At 37.7% G+C, this 17,943-nt stretch overlaps 1 protein-coding gene across 18 annotated transcripts in view; it reads left to right on the top strand.

The window, feature by feature from the left end:
- The window catches only part of ptprfa (protein tyrosine phosphatase receptor type Fa), a 212,469-nt gene that overhangs the window by 128,869 nt on the left and 65,657 nt on the right, over positions 1-17,943 (top strand). For 8 of the 18 annotated variants that reach the window (XM_046859634.1, XM_046859609.1, XM_046859588.1 and 5 more), the window contains exons 6-11: positions 73-90; positions 3,180-3,290; positions 8,501-8,512; positions 13,599-13,868; positions 17,076-17,669; positions 17,760-17,893. In XM_046859634.1, coding sequence (XP_046715590.1) covers positions 73-90; positions 3,180-3,290; positions 8,501-8,512; positions 13,599-13,868; positions 17,076-17,669; positions 17,760-17,893 — 1,139 coding nt within the window. The remainder of the gene's footprint in view (positions 1-72; positions 91-3,179; positions 3,291-8,500; positions 8,513-13,598; positions 13,869-17,075; positions 17,670-17,759; positions 17,894-17,943) is intronic. The other 10 variants (XM_046859626.1, XM_046859578.1, XM_046859642.1 and 7 more) reach the window with 3 other exon arrangements.

Below are 17,943 nucleotides of genomic sequence, written 5' to 3'. Positions count from 1 at the left end.
ACATTTCTTCTTTTCCTGTTTTATACTAATGTTCTCTCTCTAATCTGGTTTGCGTCTATATTACCCCACCAGGTGGTACAGCAATCAGAGGTAAGAATGCTGGAAACACTAAACATCTGAACTCCTCGTTGCCTCCTTCTCCACTCACCACAGAGTCTACCATTGCTTCTGTCTGTCTGTCTTGATAACATGCTCTCTGTCTCTCTTTTGTTCTCGCTCTCTTTCTTCTCTCTCTCTCTCTCTCTCTGATCCTACATTTGAGTGCATGAAGGCTTCGATCATCTGCCTGATTTATTCACTTCAGAAACACCACGTGAAGCTCAGTACAGTCAGCGCTGAAAGTCAGAGTGCACTACCGAGAACTAATTTCATGAATTTTAAAGCGTCGTTTATGATAGCATTGTTTAAAACTGAGACAAAGACTATACATTATTAATTGACACATGTTTTATTCAGATAGTAACACTGTATTCTCCTTTCTCATGGTGTTAATTATTTGAACAGTTTGCACCTGGTATTCACTCAGTCACACTCCTATGCAGATACAGATGATTTAGTGTTTTAAGTCAAAAAGAAATGAGGCAATGCATCATTCTAAAGTACCAGACTTGCGCCATACCTTATTTATATATATTGGATTTGCCCAAAGTTTTTTTGAGATGTCAATGTACAGTATGCACTGGTTACAAGTTACAAAAGTCATCTGTATAATCACTGCAAGATCCGAGATTTCATTCTGGAGCTCTTATGTCTTTGTGCTCATTGTGTAAACAGTCCTTGGTAGTGCATTTCGACTGTAAATCCAATGTGATGATCCTTTATTTAGATCTGTGCAGTCAGTTTTTATGTGAAGAGACTGAGAGAAAGAAAGAGAATAAGTACTGCTTTGAGAGGACTTAACATCTGTGATTAGTCCTTCTTCATATGGCTGCTGTTTATCTGCTTACTGCAGATATCACCCAAGTTAGAAAGTAAAAATAAAGACAGAGAAAAAGGGAAGTATGGGAGTGAAGAAGAACTGAATTGATTAAAAAGTAAGCTAGAAAAATGGCGAATCAGAAACTGTGCACGGGCTTTTCTGAATCATTTGTTCTGATTTGGTTCAGACAGACAGCAGACTGATAAGAATGACTTTACATCTTGCTTCTGTGAGAGTGAAAGAATAAGACTGTGTAGACTGTGTGTGAGAGAGTGAGTGAGTGTGTGTGTACCCCCAGGTGTTCATCAGAGACCTAGATGTCTGCAAGAAAGAAAGATATTGATAAAAATATGAAGAGACTGATATTCCAATATTAAGAAGTTTAACTCCTTTATCAATGCTCCACTAGGTCTCAGCAGTCCCATAACCCTTTTATTCTCATTTATTTTTTGTCGATGTGGGCACTTCTAACCATCCCACAATGCATTACAGGTGGTGCTTCTCAAATCCAGCACCAAAACCTGGCTTTTATTAATACGTGTGCTTCCATCATTCAACTGCATGATGTGTGTTGCAGTTCCACGGCGTTGCTATGCCGAACCATCATGTTTATTCACAAGACTAACTGTGTCATAATTCTGCATTATGTACATCTTGTTTTCAAATGTCTTAACTAGAACCTCGTTGTGAGTGAAATTCTGGTAGCTAGTCTACCCTGGTGTCATAAATATATCATTGCACGAATTCACACATGATCTCATATTCACATGCCAGATTGAAATGAACCGAAATGATATATTTGATCATTAAAAATGGTTTGCTTAAGGTGATTAAAAATTGACATGTTTTACCATGGATGACTACCTAGCACCGTGTTATTGTAGTATTTTAGCTAAGTATTATTAGCATGTGGTTCCATGTAGTAGGGTCATTTAATACTAAAATAATTTAGAACTAGCTGGCTTTTGTTTTTTGGAAATATTGTCAAATAACAAGGTAGTCTGGTTGTTAGCTGCTATCACATGTGAATATAAAGCTAGACTTCACTGCTGTAGAGAAAGCTAGCCAGCAAACTCAATACATAATCATCAGGAAAAACACCAGGGCTGCACCTTCATTTTGTGTTTTGTATTTGGATGTTTATAAAAAAACAGTCACTTCAGTGGAATGAATTGGCACTTAAATAATTACTGCTGTAGACAAGTATTATTTGGTTTAAAAGTCAAATGAAATTCACATGTAAAATCATGTAGTATTTAATAACTACAAGTATGTGCAAAATTAGTACGTGTACCGACTGGTAATATGGAGGCGCTCACAGCTCAAGGAGCCCAGGTTTTATCCCAAGCTCGTGTTACTCTCTGTGTCGAGTTTGTTTTTACAGATTTACCCAATGTGTTTACTTTAAAAAAATGTTAGTAGGCTGATGAGCTACTATAAATTGGCCTGAGGTGTTAATTCAAGTATTCATGTGGTATTCCATCCAGGGTGTTTTCCTGACTCACATTTATTGAGCTTAGCTTTTGCAGACTCTAACTTTGCTCTCTAGGCTATATATATATATATATATATATATATATATATATATATATATATATATATATATATATATATATATATATATATATATATATATATATACACATATACATACACCTATGTAATACACTTTATATTATTATTTATTTATTTTTAAAACACTATAGAGAAGGAACATGAAAAATCTGCCATGTTATTGGAGAAGAATGCCCAAAATTCATGTTCTTACATGTAGACAATTCACATGCTGACAAGTCAATTATTTACTGAAATTTTATATTTATCAAACTAATTTTAGGTTTTCTGGGATTTAAAAATGACAGAGTGGTGATTATATCACTACAGTGCAGCTTATCTTCACATGTTGACAGGGATTGCTGTCCTTTCTGTAAAAAAAAAAAAAAAAAAAAGGCTGGTACTGTCTTTGTCCTTAACAGATCCATACAGCAACATGGACATGTTGGAACAGTCTGCAGCATAATACCGTCCTGCCAGTCGTGAATAAACGCATAGGCTTTTTTAAAGCATGTAGCGGAACTCTGTAAAGACACTCTTTAGATTGAGTGCTGTCTGCTTTTATTTGAAGCACACATACTGTAGATTTGCGACCTCTACCCATGGATCCAAATCGGACGAGTTGAAACTCAAGTCAGGGCATGACTGTGGTATTGTTTTTTTTGCAATGTGCAAATGGTTGTGTGACCTGCTGTGTTGTTTTCAGGTGCGCTGCAGATAGAGAACAGCGAGGAATCAGATCAAGGAAAATACGAGTGTGTGGCGACGAACAGTGCCGGGACACGATACTCCGCTCCGGCTAATCTCTATGTCAGAGGTAAGAGATGTCCAGATTGGACACAGGGGACAAAAAAAACAATACACGGGACAAAATGTAACGTCATGTACGGTGTGATAAATAACTAATTCAAAATGTCATGGTGTTTGTCCTCCTCTTGCTCTCCACAGCTCTAGCTCCATTCAAACCAGGATCCTTCACACATACACAAACAAAGAGAACCTCCTTTTACCTTATGTGATCTAAAAATTACACTCACTTGCTTCTTTTAGGGAGGATAATTCCACTGCTCATGTCCAATGTACTTTCAAGGCATAAATGAGTGTTTTCAAATTCCAAACTAGGAGAACCACAATTACCTAATTATTTGAATTAGGGCTATAGCTATCGATTATTTTATTAATCAAGTATTTTACCGATTATTCCAACAATTATTAAAGCGCAATACTAAATATGCAAGAGAAAATAAGACGGGTCTCAAAAATGAACAATTAATTTTTTCCTTTTTTTTTTTTATTAGATTTTTATTGCTGAAATTTCATACAAGAATATTTGTGAAAACGAAATCCATTTAGTGCATTTAATTGCCATATTACATTTAAGTGCAAATGTATAAATAAAAAAATCTAATAAAAATATAAAAATAAATTTCAGATTTCTCTAAAAATAAAAGTAAATACACTGTATGGTGAAATGATCCCAAGCTTTGGAAACTTTGTCGTTTTCTTTGGCCTGAATCCTATAGAAGCACGTTTCCGCCACAAAAATTATTTTTCCTCCTCACAATTCCGACTTTATTTCTTGTAAACATCCGACATTTCTGGTGCATCCACTGGTGTGGGCCTGAAGTTTGAAGCTGTTGGTGTATGAATGAGGCTCCTCTGCTTGTTCCGTCTCCTCCAGAGCTGATTGTCACACAGAGTTCTCTCCAGGGATCGGAGGCTTAGTTTATTACCATGCGATTTTATTGATTAGAGCCCATATTATTTTCAATGTTTAAAGTTTTCTGGCACAGCAGAGGATAAATGCTGCCTGATTGGCTAAAGAAAGTCAGAATTACGAGAAATAAAGTCACAATTGTGAGGAACGTTTGAAATTAGGAAAACCTTTTTTTGTTATGTGGCGGAAATTTCATATGAATCTTCTCTTCGCCCCTTTGCTGTTTTCTCCCTGTTCCACCATTTTTTGGTTCTGCAGCATGTCTTTACCTGTGCAGAGCCCTCCAGAGTTTAGCGGGTGGTGCGTCATTAATAATGGACCGTGGGGAAATACAATGCTCTGTGTGTATTTAAATGGACTAAACAACGCATTTTTTTGTATTCGAATTACTCTAGGAAATGTTTCAGGCCTAATGTGAATCAGGTATGTCTTTGTGTATGCAGTAGATTCTGTACATTCAAAAGTTTCTAATGCTGTAGATCTCCAAGACTTCAGTCTCCTACTTGTAGATTAAAGTGTGTTTCTTCTCATAATCCCACTTTTTTTTTTTACTTTTTGATTGCACTTTTTTAAATGGAATTCACTAGAATATTTAGAGCCCTCTGCAGTCTGATATGAGTATTGTGACTGCAGTACAAACAACCACAAGCTTCAACTGTGTCTCAGCCGCAGCACCTATGAAGTAAGGTATGCCTTGGGAGTTGCCCAATTTAATTCCAAACTGTTTTTAAATATCACTGACTTGTGTGCCTGATCAACAACAGCACTAAAAACATTCTCAACCTAGAAACCAAGTAGGTGAGAAAAGATTAGGAGATAAGATTTTTTTAAATACACATTCATGATACTCAAAATACAGGTGAAAGTCAAAACAGGTAAAGATCAGGTCATGATCGCATATGTGCACATGTGCACATGATTTTAGACTCATAAACTAATGAGTTAATTCTGAGGTAAAAGCCACTAATCCTATGCAGATAAATCGTGTGGCTTTTACCTAACCTAAATACCACAGATAGAGTTAACAGGAAGTACTGGTAAAGTAAAAGTGTGTGTGAGGTGGTTAGAAATAAGTATCAGATACAGGTAGGGTAAAGAAATAATTTAGGAGTCAGTTCATAGTAAACATTGGGTACAGAGGAAGTGAAAGCACAAGTTATACAACTATGAGTGTGTATCATAGTTGTGACTGGTGTTTAATGGTGCAGCTGAGGATAATGTATGGGTATGTACAGTATAAAGTTCAAGTGATGTAAATGTCATGTACAGGTAAGGCAATAGCTATGTACAGGTGGTATTCTTTCACAATTAAAAGTACCAAACTGTTGGCATGGTTCCATCTAGGGTACATCCCTTGTAGCTGTAGTGTACATCCATTTATTGGGCATGTGCATGTTGTGTACCTTTTGGTTAGCTTTTAAAGTAAATATTTAAAAGTATAATATATTCATATTCAATATTTAATAAAGATAAATATACTTGCTTTTAGCAAAGGCATGCCCTTGATGGTATCACTGTAGCAACAAGGAGACTGTGTCTAAGAGTATATAGGAGAAACGGTTAAAGATCACACACAAATCAGATGAGAATGGTATTGCTGACAGGTAAAGGTCTACTACAGGTGAAAATGAGGTTACGGTCAGGAACAAGAGAGGGAATAGGCAGCTAGAGTGTAAGCATCGGATGCAAGTATGAAGAACATTTATAGGTACGTGTCAAGGGGTTGGTACAAGTAAGGATGAGTCAGGTATCAGGTCAAGTGTACCTTTGAGGAGATAATAGAAATCGGCACATAGAGGTGAGATTATGGTGAGTGTCAGGAAGTCAAATATAAATTGGTGCTATTGAACCGTGTGTGTGTTCAACATGCCCCTTAAGGTATGCCTGTAAGGTTGCTGCAGGATGAAGGGGGGATTCCAGATGAGCAGCAGGATTCCAAAGGGAATTCTGCCTACTTTTGCACCCACTTCACACCACAGCTTGATTCTTAAAGAAGACCTTTCCACTGATTTTATGATTTCTATTAACTCTTTCAGACAGGGATTACTGTTGGCCCGAGTGTGGCTGTAGTTCTGGTAAGGTTTAACAGACAGATATAAGCTTTGCAATAAGACAAGTTGCGACCAGTTATGCTCTAGCTGTTCAAAAATGAGGGTGTTAATAAACACCAACATGAGCTGAAACTTGGATACAGTTTCCATAACAGTCTCCTTTATTGTTCATATCGTCTGGTTTCTGTCTTTGTAATTAGTGAATGGCAGCATACACTTTTTCAATTTGTGGGTCAAGAGAGTTTTGAAAGATTTTTAAGTCGTATTCATAAATCCAACATAAGAGAGCTGGATTGCTGAGAACTCTCAGATAAACTAAAATAATTTGATTGGATATTTTAACAACATTGTTGTCTTCTTTTGAAATGTAGATGCTTGTTCATGCATAGAATTTTACAATTTCCTTTTTAGATCATGTGGTATATTTCTGAAAGTTATGTCCATTCTCAAAAACTCACAGGTTAAACCACAGGTTAAAGGGTCTGTATTCTGTCCATCTATTTTGTCTGTAGTGTAGAATATTAGTATTCCTAACTTCAGGATTGAAACATATTGGAAGTGCACCTTCTTGAGAAAGACCATGTTAATATTGCAGTCAAATAGTGAGTAATATCTGTGCTGAGAACTAAACCAAGATATACCAGCTTTCTTAAATTTTTCTAACTCTCTTATTCCTTATATAGCATACAATGAGTATTTGTTCCTGCTGACCAAAACTAACTATGGCTAATGTACTAGAAATCAGCTAAGTTGATGGCTAATGGAAGGCTAGGATGATAAGACACTTGTCTCATTTTGCACCATTTGATATGGTGAATTGCTAACTCCATCAGTCCTTTTGCACCAGTTCTGTCTTCTTGATATCAATGTCTCATTGAGGCATAAGATTTAGTGCAATAAAGTTTCTGAATAGATTGTTTTGTCTGACCTTGGCATAAATTTACTTGTCTGAAGAAAGCTGAGTGTGCGTTTGTTTGGTGTATCATATTGTAAGGTTTGTGATCGGGTGGGGTGTGTGTGTGGTGTGTGTATGTGCGTGCATGCGCGTCAGTTCTAGAGGAACAGAGTTGTGGTTCTTTCCTCATTTTATTCACCCCATCCTGTTTACTCACCCTGATAAGAGTCTGAACCAGAAGCTCTAATAACACACACAGAGCAGAGATCATATCTGAAGAAATGGAGACCTTTTGCTTTTGATCTGAACTCAAACCACACACCTTAAGATGTGGCAATGGATGGAACACACACTCAGAACCTTGGCCTTTTGATGACATTCAATATATATTTATGAGTCTGTAATCGGGATCAAATTCCTTATTTGTAGCCTGCATATGTGTGTGTGTGTGTATGTGGGGGAGGTGTCTGTGCAACCCTTATATATCGAATATATACTAAACCATAAATGTACTTTTATTTCAGCTCAATGTGCATGCTCTTATTTGAACTTCCCTAACCCTCTCTCTCTACAGGTGTGGAAACCTGAAATCAATGTGTGGGCTGCTCAGTGTGTGTGTGGGTGGCCTCGTTCCTTCTCCTTGGTGCTCTTCAACCTTTCTCTTTTTTACGCTGATTACGCGATCCAGTTTTCTTTATTCTCACCTCTGTGTGCAGGCAAGCCTATATCCGTGTGTGTTTACTGCTCATCTTCCATATCTCCAGGTTGTAACTCGGCATATACGCTCTCTGTATATGGGACTGCTCACTGCTGAAATTGCTTATCCTGTTCCATAAAACATCTGCGCATGGTCACAGTCATCCTTTAGCAAGCTCACAAGCAACCACTTGAGGGTTCCTGCCTTCTCACTGCTTGTTAGTGCTGATGCTTAGTAATGTGTTTTCTAGTCGTGTGTGTGTGTGTTGGTGAATAGAATGAAGTAGGAAAACCATTAGACATACTCATTGTAGAAAAGAATAATGTGTGCCTGTGTGCTATTAATTAGCTTTAAAATCTGTTATGTTTAAAACTTAAAGAGAATTGTGTGTATCATTGTGTTAAAAGGAGTGTGTGTGTGTGTGTGTGTGTGTGTGTGTTTGACCTTGGTGTTTCAGTGTTCTGTAACATCATGTTGTTATTGCTCATCTCTTTAATGGATGAACGGAATATTTGCCTGTTTTACTCTCTCTGTTTCTTCTTGTCTTCTCGTTCTCCCTCCTTTTTCCTCTACACTCTCTCTCTCTCTCTCTCTCTCCTTTCCTTTCCTTCCTCCATCGTCTTCATCGCATCCTGCCATCAACACTCACTCCACTCCCCACTCTCAGACCAGCGGGAAGGTGGGTTCCGTTATTTCTCCTTCTCTTCATCTACATGGAGGGCCTGCGGATCTCTTCTTCAGCCCCTCCTGGGGGTTTAACTACAGCTTAATCGCCCTTTTCTGATTAGTTTTGCCTCCCTTTTTTTCCCTCCTTCTTCTCTTCTAACTAAACAATTCCAACCTCATTTTTCCTCAGAATTTCTCCCAAAAATCTTTGCATGCTGCATGTATGTTCTGCTTGTTAATTGCTTGGGCATGGCTGTCGATACTTTCATGTGTAATCTTTCATTTTCACATTTGTAGCTAAATTTTTTTGATTGCATTTTTTTTGATTATGTAACAATCATTTGATTGTTTTAGATCGCCAAAATTTGCAGAACTTTGGTGAAATGAAGGTCTAGGTCAATAAAAGTTTGTCATTACATGCTGTTGAACAAACTGCCCTTAATTAAAAATGTCAATCCAATTATTGTTTTTTAGACATTTGAACAGTTGTGAGAAATAAAACAAATCTACATCAACTCTTCAAAAATAGTTAGCCATAATATAATTTCATGTCGGCACAGTATTATTATTATAAGCTTTTCATCACCAGCTTTCTGTTTTATATTTTGTACTTTTTATCCTCCAGAGTAAACCACTGCCAAATCACCAATGTTTGTGGTGTAGAGAAAGACATTTATCAAACACTGACAGCAGAACATCTTATTCTCTCTTGAGCCAAACTGTTTTACAGCTCCAAAGCTTCAATGCAGACACCTTCAAAATCTTTTTGATATCGCAATGCCTATAATTGTAGAATTCAAAAACCTGAGATTATATATTTTGATTTGATTGGCACCTAGTAAACTAAAGATATGGCACTACTGGATATTGAATCACTATGTAGAGTTACCATGTACAACACTTGACCTTATAATATGTTGATTCTCCATTTTCACAAACAGAGTGCCGTTGCAATGTCACAAGGCATTAAATCTCCAAGGTCAAACAGCAAAACTTGTTTACGGATGAGACCCGAATGCCGAGAGTGTAATTATCCTCCCTTTTTCGTAGCTTGGAGCGTTTGAGGACGGGACATATTATTATCGTCTGAGTAAAAGCCAAAAAGCCTTTTTGGGTTTGTGAGCATTTAAGCCGGATAAAGAAGAACTGATTGTTTAATTTGGAAGGGGCTGTGTTGGTTCTGGCTCCAGTGATGAAAAACAATCCTGAAACAAGTAAAGAGAGAAAGCGTCTTTCTCTCCTCGAGTTTGGCGTACATATACTGTGTGATCCATCTTTGTAAGCTAGTGTTCTGCTTGATCACAGGGTACATGTTAGAAGGATATGTATCTTTTTGAATTACATCTGAAAGTGTTGTCAAAGCAGTGATGGTTTAGAAAATGAACCAGCACCTTCTGGCCAATCAGATTTGAGAACTGTATTTCAAAAGACTACACTATACTCATTAAAGGGTTGAAGCTTGTATTAGTTCAATCATTGAAGTTCACCTCTATTAGTCGTATTAGTTTTATCCAGTTACTGCAGGCAATTTCACATTTGTGATACTCCCTGTGGCATTAGTCTGCCATGTGATGTCTTGGAAATGCAGTGTCATTGCTCAAATTCGATGCTTGTTTCGCCCTGCTATCTGACGATCAAAGTTGTTTTTCGGATCAATGCAGAGAAATTTCATTTGTGTCAATCTGACTAGAGTTAAAACCGGTTCCGTTGCTCTGTTCTCCTTTAATAGGCAGTCTTGCTTGTTTATTTATACATTCACCCATTTCTTCAGTCACGGGTCTATGCTCTGTTGACTGTAGCTGAGGCTGCTTTGCGTCCTGCGTGTGCTCCTGTCTGACATGCTTGATAAAGTGTGAGTTTGTGTGTGCATGTGTGTCTGTGCGTGTCACTTGAGTCTGGACCACCCGTCCCTCTAATCTTCTGCATCCCCTTCCAGCATTTCCTTCTCTCTATTTCCTGTAACATTCTTACTAGACCAGAGTGTGTGTCTGCATTTCTAACAGCTCACTTAAAAAAAAAACTCAATTTTTTCAAAATGAGGTGGTGGTATCACACTCACACATCACCCTCTATTCTCTAACTCACTTCAAATGAATAAAACTCAGCCATCATAACATGACCATCCTCCATTTCTGTGATGTCCAGCAGTAACAGTCTGCCCTCTGTGTGTATGATAACTAATGTAAATTAACATGGACTAACGTGGTCTCTTCTTCCCCTTCCCTCCAGCCAGTGTGCTGAAACTGTGTGCTGTCTCACAAACTGACTGGTGCATCCGACTGTCTATATCTGGCTAATAGATCACATAATACATCACAGACCCACAAATATGTCTACATGTATTAAAAAAATCAGAATTTCCCACATGCTGATAGTGGCTTAAGCATAAATATAGAAAAAAGAAACATAGCCAAAATTAAAGACCCAAAAAGAGACATGGGTCAAAAATTAAAAAGGAAAAATGGAAACATAAAAAAGGGGAAATGTGACATGTCCAAAACATAAAAAGTAAGAAAAAGAAAGAACGAAAGGAAAAGAAACATTGGGTCAAATAGGGGAAAAGAAATTTACCACACATACAAAAAGGAAAATGAAACATTGGGCCAAATATAAAAAAGGTTGAAATGTGACATGCCCCACACATAAAAAAGGGTAAGAATAAGACATTGGGCCAAACATAAAGAAGGTAAAACAATGCAATAAAAAAGAGAGGAAAAGAACACTGGCTCAAACATAAAAAAAAAGAAAATTACACATTGCGCCCGATATAAAAATGGCAAGCATGACCCAAACATAAAAGGTGCGAATAGAAAATGAAAAACAAAAAAATGGATACATTGACCTGCACGTAAAAAAAGAAAAAGAGACATTTCTAAGAAAAACATATAGAAAAATATATTTAGAAGGTAATTTGGTTCTGAGACAGGCAATGCTTTGTGTAATCTCCCATGGTGAATAAACTTCCTAACAAAGTGACATTTCACAGCTCAGTTTTCACTTTCTGGTTTTTTTTTATGGTGCACAGCCAGGTGCAGATGATAAGGCGCCGCTGTGTCTCGGCTGCTGTACTATCACGAATGCTTCTCTGTTCTGCTTTCCCTCAGGGGGATAAAAATCCCTCCAATCTAAAATGGCATTCAAGTCACGTAAACATGGGCGATTAATAATCACCTTGCTTCCTGATCTGTCTATAACCCAGTTTGGCCATGCTATATCCATTTAGACCCTGCTTTAAGAAATGGGAGCTTGTTCAGAATTTCCATTCTGTTTGCTCATGTACTTCAAGGAGCAAAGTAATAGAACCTAAGATAGCTTTATTAATTATTGATTAACTTTAGAAATTGATCAACTAAACAGGTATAAGTAATTCACATTTTCACATAATTCACATAAGTAATTCAAAAGTAATTCATGGTTGTTTTATATTGTTTTGTTTTTTTTGTTGTTTTTTTTATTATTTAATTTCATGTAAAATGTAAGCCATGTCCATTATAAGCTGGTCTGGAAGGCTTACAGTTTTCTCCATACAGCTGATAAGATGCCTTTGGCAGGAAGTTTTGCTGGATTTAAGTGGATGCATTAGACTTGGTTTATTGGATTGTGTATTTTCTGGTCAATTAGATGTATTAAATTGGACATGGCAGATTATTGGGTGTGTTTTTTGGTGGGTGGAGGGTGAATCAGATACTGTATGTTGTACTGAATGTGATAAATCTGTCAAAGCAGGTTTGGTAAATCATATATCTTGAATTAGGTATAACAAAGCAGGTGTGAGAAATCTAAGCCATATATCTTATTCAAAAGATTTGACCCAAAGATTCGATTCATCAATCGACCAAACTACCCCAGATGTACAGTATGTGTTTATTAAAGCTTTTAAATCTGAGACATTGAATAATGTGTACACTGTATGCCCAAAAGTATATGAACACCTGACCATTATGTGGTTATTTCCCTAACTGCTTTCCCAAAAGTGGAGGCACACAAATGTATATCACAGATGTCTTTGTAAACAGATGCATTAAGATTTCACTGGAGCTAATAGAGAAGACCAATGCAAAGGTATTGAAATGGCAAAATATAGGTGCTATTGTCAGTGGTTCATATGCTTTTGATCACGCAGTGTATGTTAAATTGAGTGTGTTAATCAGATGTGTAAAAACGTCATTAAATTTGAAGCAAAGTGTTGAGAAGGATGGCTATTTAGGTATTCTTGTGTTTAAAAAACAAAAAAAACAACAGACCAAAATAACAAGAAATGCTCATTAATCATAATGTTTGTCCCATAGTAAGTACAAGATCTAGTGTCTAATCCTCTGTTCAAGCCATGAAGATGAGATACTGGAACTCATGGCACAGAAAGCAAGACAGTGCCTCAAGAGTGTGTCTCAAGAGACCTTTCCTTCATGGCTCACATTTCATGATTGTAATTAACGCTGCAGCAGCTCATGTTTTTAATGTGCAGAGAGAGAGAGTGCTGAAATGTCCATTCAGAAAACCCCTATAATGTAGAAAGCTTGGTGCACTTCAGGGAAACCCAGGGGAGATAACGATAAAGATACACTCAGCAAAAGCCCCAGCAGGGAACTGCACAACTTTGCATTTTACATTATTCTATGTTCCAGTTAATGTTGCTGCTTGGGACCAGGTTTCTTTTTTTTTTTTTTTTATGTTCATTAGGGACGTTTTTAAAGGCGGCACTTTGCCTAATGGGACAAAGTTCAAGCAACGTCTAATGAGAACATTAAGTCTTGTATTGTTCAGTAAAAAAGAGTGCAAGAAAAAAGAAAAACAAATAGCGAACACCACACATGATGAAACTGAAAAGGTATCATCTACCACAGTTAAAAAATAAAATAAAAACACAATATTAAGTTCTGCATCACTAAAACAGCTTGTTTTTAACTTATGTTCACCAAAGATGTCTCATAATAATATTAAAATACAGTAATACAAAAAAGATAACACAAAAAGGCTTATTATCAGAGGAACTGAATCTTTCATAATGCTAGAGCCATGCTACAGTAAGGCTGCTGGTCCTGTTTACTGTGTTTATTCCTTTTCTAGTGTGTTCACTTCCTTTTGTCCTCCTTTAACAGTCAGGCGAGTTCCCCCACGTTTCTCCATTCCCCCCACCAATCATGAGGTAATGCCCGGTGGCAGCATCAACCTTACGTGCGTGGCTGTTGGCGCACCTATGCCTTACGTCAAGTGGATGAAGGGTGACACGGAGCTGACCAAAGAAGAAGAGATGCCCATCGGACGCAACGTGCTGGAGCTCAATAACATCCGCCAGTCAGCCAACTACACCTGTGTTGCTATTTCCGCACTGGGCATGATCGAAACCACTGCGCAAATTATCGTCAAAGGTAAGAAAATGGCAGAAAATGGCAATTTTGCAGTAGAGTCTAAAAGACACAATATTTATGGTCAAGTCAAGGCATTCCACATATGACCGCTCTAAAAGGAAACAGCAGAAACAGCAATACATAACTAAAAAGAAAGCACTAATAAGTACTTACGTTATTTAATAACTTCACATCTGAGCTAATTTCAGAAAAATAGAAGGAAAAATGAAGGTGCTTTATACTTGTCACATGTACTTTACAGCAGAGTGAAATGCTTTACCACTGAGCTACCACTGCATTTGTCATTAGCTATTTATTTTGCATGTGGATTTCAAAATTAGAATGTTACAGTATGTCAGGATGTATAGTATTTATTCTTCTTCAGTCAGCTTTTTGCCAAAACCAATTCTTGTGTCGCTGTGTTGTCTGGATGATTGACTTGTGTTTACATTCATGTTTATTTACTTACTTAATGTTTGATTATTATCATGACATGAACTTGATAATTATGAGTTCATGGTGACCTCAGAGCATTTTATGTCCTTTTATCTGCCATAGTAATGACGTATGTGTTATCATCCATACAGCTTTCAGTCAATAAGATCACAAATGTGTGCATGTGCAATCCTTATGCATTGTTAAGCAGAATTGTGATAGACTTTTGGACTGTATTTGTTAAAGACGTTTAAAAGAGATTCTGTGGTTAATAGATTAAAGTGGAGTGCGGACTCATCCACCATTGATTTAACATGACATTTGGTTAAGCACATGCTTCCGTCACGATCCAGAAGGATGACCCGATCTGCTCTCAAAGCTCTGATGCTGACTCTTTCCCAGCTGTAGTTGAAAATCTCACAAAAATATTCTTGTTAATAATAAAGATTGTATGATTCCCACATCTCCCTTTAACACAGCGTGTGCCATCAGCTCATCAATCTTTCATCAATGTTGAAATATGAGGAATATCATTTCAGAGTGATAAATAACTCTAAATCATTTTGCTGCCTCCATGTTTCAGCATTGTTTTCCATGCTAAACCAAAGTGAACCTGTTCAGCCGAATGAGAGGTGGTGTTTAAAAGTGCCTCTTGATGAGAATGAGCTGAGCTTATTGCATTGTTATTACATGGCAGAAGTATTGAAAATCGATCCAGACATGCTCATACCTGTCTCTGTGGTTTAAGAGCCTATCAGACACCGAGACATCCACAGGCATTAAAGAACAAGGTGCTGAAAATTTGGGCCACACGTTGGCAATAGTTTCTTGTTTCTAAGACTTAATTATTTAATTGGTGAATATCAGATTTCTAATCACAGCAACAGCTATAATAAGGATCAAAATATTCAAATCAGAAATAAAATAAACATAAGAGGAAGAGAGAGAATTATTTATTTAAACATCTGTTATACAGACATAAATTGCATATTTTTGCATTGCTTACAATTCAGAAATTTAAAGACAGGTTTTTTTCCATATTCGTTATTCATTAAGATTTCATTTATGTTGTGAAAGTCAAACTAAGTCATAGTGGTAGAGCCAGAATTATAAACTGAATTCAGTGTAACTAATCAGTAACCTCTAGCAAATTGTTGGGAATCTTTAGTACTACTGGTGCATCAGCTGACATTTACACCATTACTGCTAGCTAACGTTAGTGTCTGCTTACATTAGATCGCCTTTTTATCTGCTCTAAAAATGTATGTTCATTTGAAGAACGATTGAGGTAGTGAAGTGTATCTTGGGTTGGGAAATGAGTAGCAGTAAAAGTGTCACCGGATTAATCCATGCTCTCCATTATAATGAGCCAAGGACATTTAGTGAAGTTATACAGTTCCAACAAAATACTGTACTTGCCACTTACATTACCTACATTAGTCCAGTGGCATTCATTAGCGAGGGAACTAGTGTGAAAAGCTCAAGGAGTCTTTAATCAGGATGATAAGAATTGTGCCAGAAAGTGTACTGTACCAAATAAAAGCTAAAAATGTGTATCATTAAATAGATGAATAAATGTTTGGTTGAATTTTGTATTATAAAAAGGGGCTAATTATTCTTTGCTAATATGGTGTCATTAAGTGGTGTGCTAGGTATTTAGTGAAAGCAGTATGGATGACAACTCAGGGATTTTGAGGTCAAATAAACCACATGATAAATACAATTATTTCTATACTGCTTTTAACAATGAACATTGTACCAAATAAGCTTTACAACATGTAAGGATTTAGCTTGTTAACTTAGAAGTCAAAATGTGATAAATGGTAAGTGAGTAAAATAGTCACATACTTTAATATGGATGAAAAATGATCTCTGTTGTCGACTCTTGTAGCCTTTAGGACTCTTTATTATAGGAAAATAAAAACTCAGGAAGGGTTTCATGCTGAGGAAGTAGAGTGACGAAGGCAATTGATTTACTTTAAATCTCCCTGGTTTAGTTAGGCATCACTTAGCACCATGTTAATCCAGTCTACACTTTTTTTTTTTTTCAATTACTCTTATTATTCTACTCTTCTCATTGCTTTCTCAAAGGCTTTGATGAAATTGGTCTCAATGCTTTTTCTACAGAGAGAAAAAATGTAAGTTTCACAAAGCTGAGTATTTCACACATTTTTTCCCTCCACCCTTTATAACGCCGTTACCGTGTACACTTAGACATCCATCCGCTCCTCTGACAGCAGTACAATCACATGTGACATAAAAAAACAGAGGTTTAGAGTCATTTTCTGCTGCAATTTTATTACAATACAGGCACTTTACCGCTCTCCTGTGGAAACACGGTATTCCGAGCAGCAGTCCATTACCCTGAGTCAAAGTGATGATAATGGCCGTGTTTACCGCGGGGGGGAAAAGGAGATTTTTTTTGTGTGTAATGCCTCTGCATTTCAGGTCAAGTGCACAGTGGATGACCATTAGACGCATATTGCAGTGCATGCACTCCAGTGTTAGATAACAGTATTAAAAATGTTGTAATTAAGCCAACTTGGAACACATTTGTACTTTTTGCGAGATACAATAGATCAAGGTACCTCTCGGTGCATAAAAAAAAAAAAAAGAAATTCAAAATGAATAACTAATCAGTATAATTTAAGTAAGTAATCAGGTAAAAATAATTTAGTTAAAATAGTTCTAATAGGCCACAGCTCATTCAGGGGTTAATATCCATGCAATAGCCCCAAAGAGAAATCGCACCAATATAATTGTCCCTGATTATACTGTGTAAATGTGTTTCAGCTCTCCCTCGTTCTCCCATTTCTCTAATGGTGACCGAAACAACAGCAACCAGCGTGACTCTGACATGGGATTCTGGGAACCCAGAGCCGGTCTCGTATTATGTCATCCAGTACCGTGCCAAACATTCTGACAATGGCGGTTTCCAGGAAGTGGATGGTGTGGCTTCGACGCGCTACAGCATTGGTGGTTTAAGTCCATTTTCACCATATGAGTTCCGGGTCATGGCAGTAAACAACGTGGGCCGCGGTCTGCCCAGCACGTCTGTGGAAACGCGGACTGGCGAGCAGGCACCATCCTCTCCTCCGCTAAGGGTGCGGGCCAGGATGCTGAGCTCAAGCACAGCGCTGGTGCAGTGGGAGCCGCCTGAGGAGCCAAACGGTCTTATCAGGGGCTATAGAGTATATTACACACACGATGCACACTCGTACGCGCCACTCAGTGCCTGGTACAAGCACAACACGGCTGATGCAGCACAGCTGGCTACCATCTCGAACCTGGTGCCTGGCACCACCTACAGCCTGCGCGTGCTGGCATTTACAGCTGTCGGAGATGGACCGCCATCCCACACACTGCAAATTAAAACACTGCAGGGAGGTAAGAGAGACCAGGCTGAGTGAGTGTGTGAGGATGTGTGTGAGGGTGTAAGACTGAGAAGTTGTGAGACTGACTGTGTGTTTCATGCAGTTCCAGCCCAGCCAAGTGAATTTGAGGCAGAGGCAGAGCTCGACACTCGGATTATGCTGCGTTGGCTCTGGCCTGTTCAGGATCAAGTAATTAAATATGAGCTCACATACTGGGAAGCTGACGCTGGAAACAAGGTATAGACATCACACACACACACACACACACATACACACACATGCGCAGA

This window comes from Silurus meridionalis, chromosome 1 (genome assembly GCF_014805685.1).
Source record: "Silurus meridionalis isolate SWU-2019-XX chromosome 1, ASM1480568v1, whole genome shotgun sequence".
In the NCBI taxonomy this organism is placed as follows: Eukaryota; Metazoa; Chordata; class Actinopteri; order Siluriformes; family Siluridae; genus Silurus; species Silurus meridionalis.
This window is presented reverse-complemented; position numbering and strand designations above follow the sequence as displayed.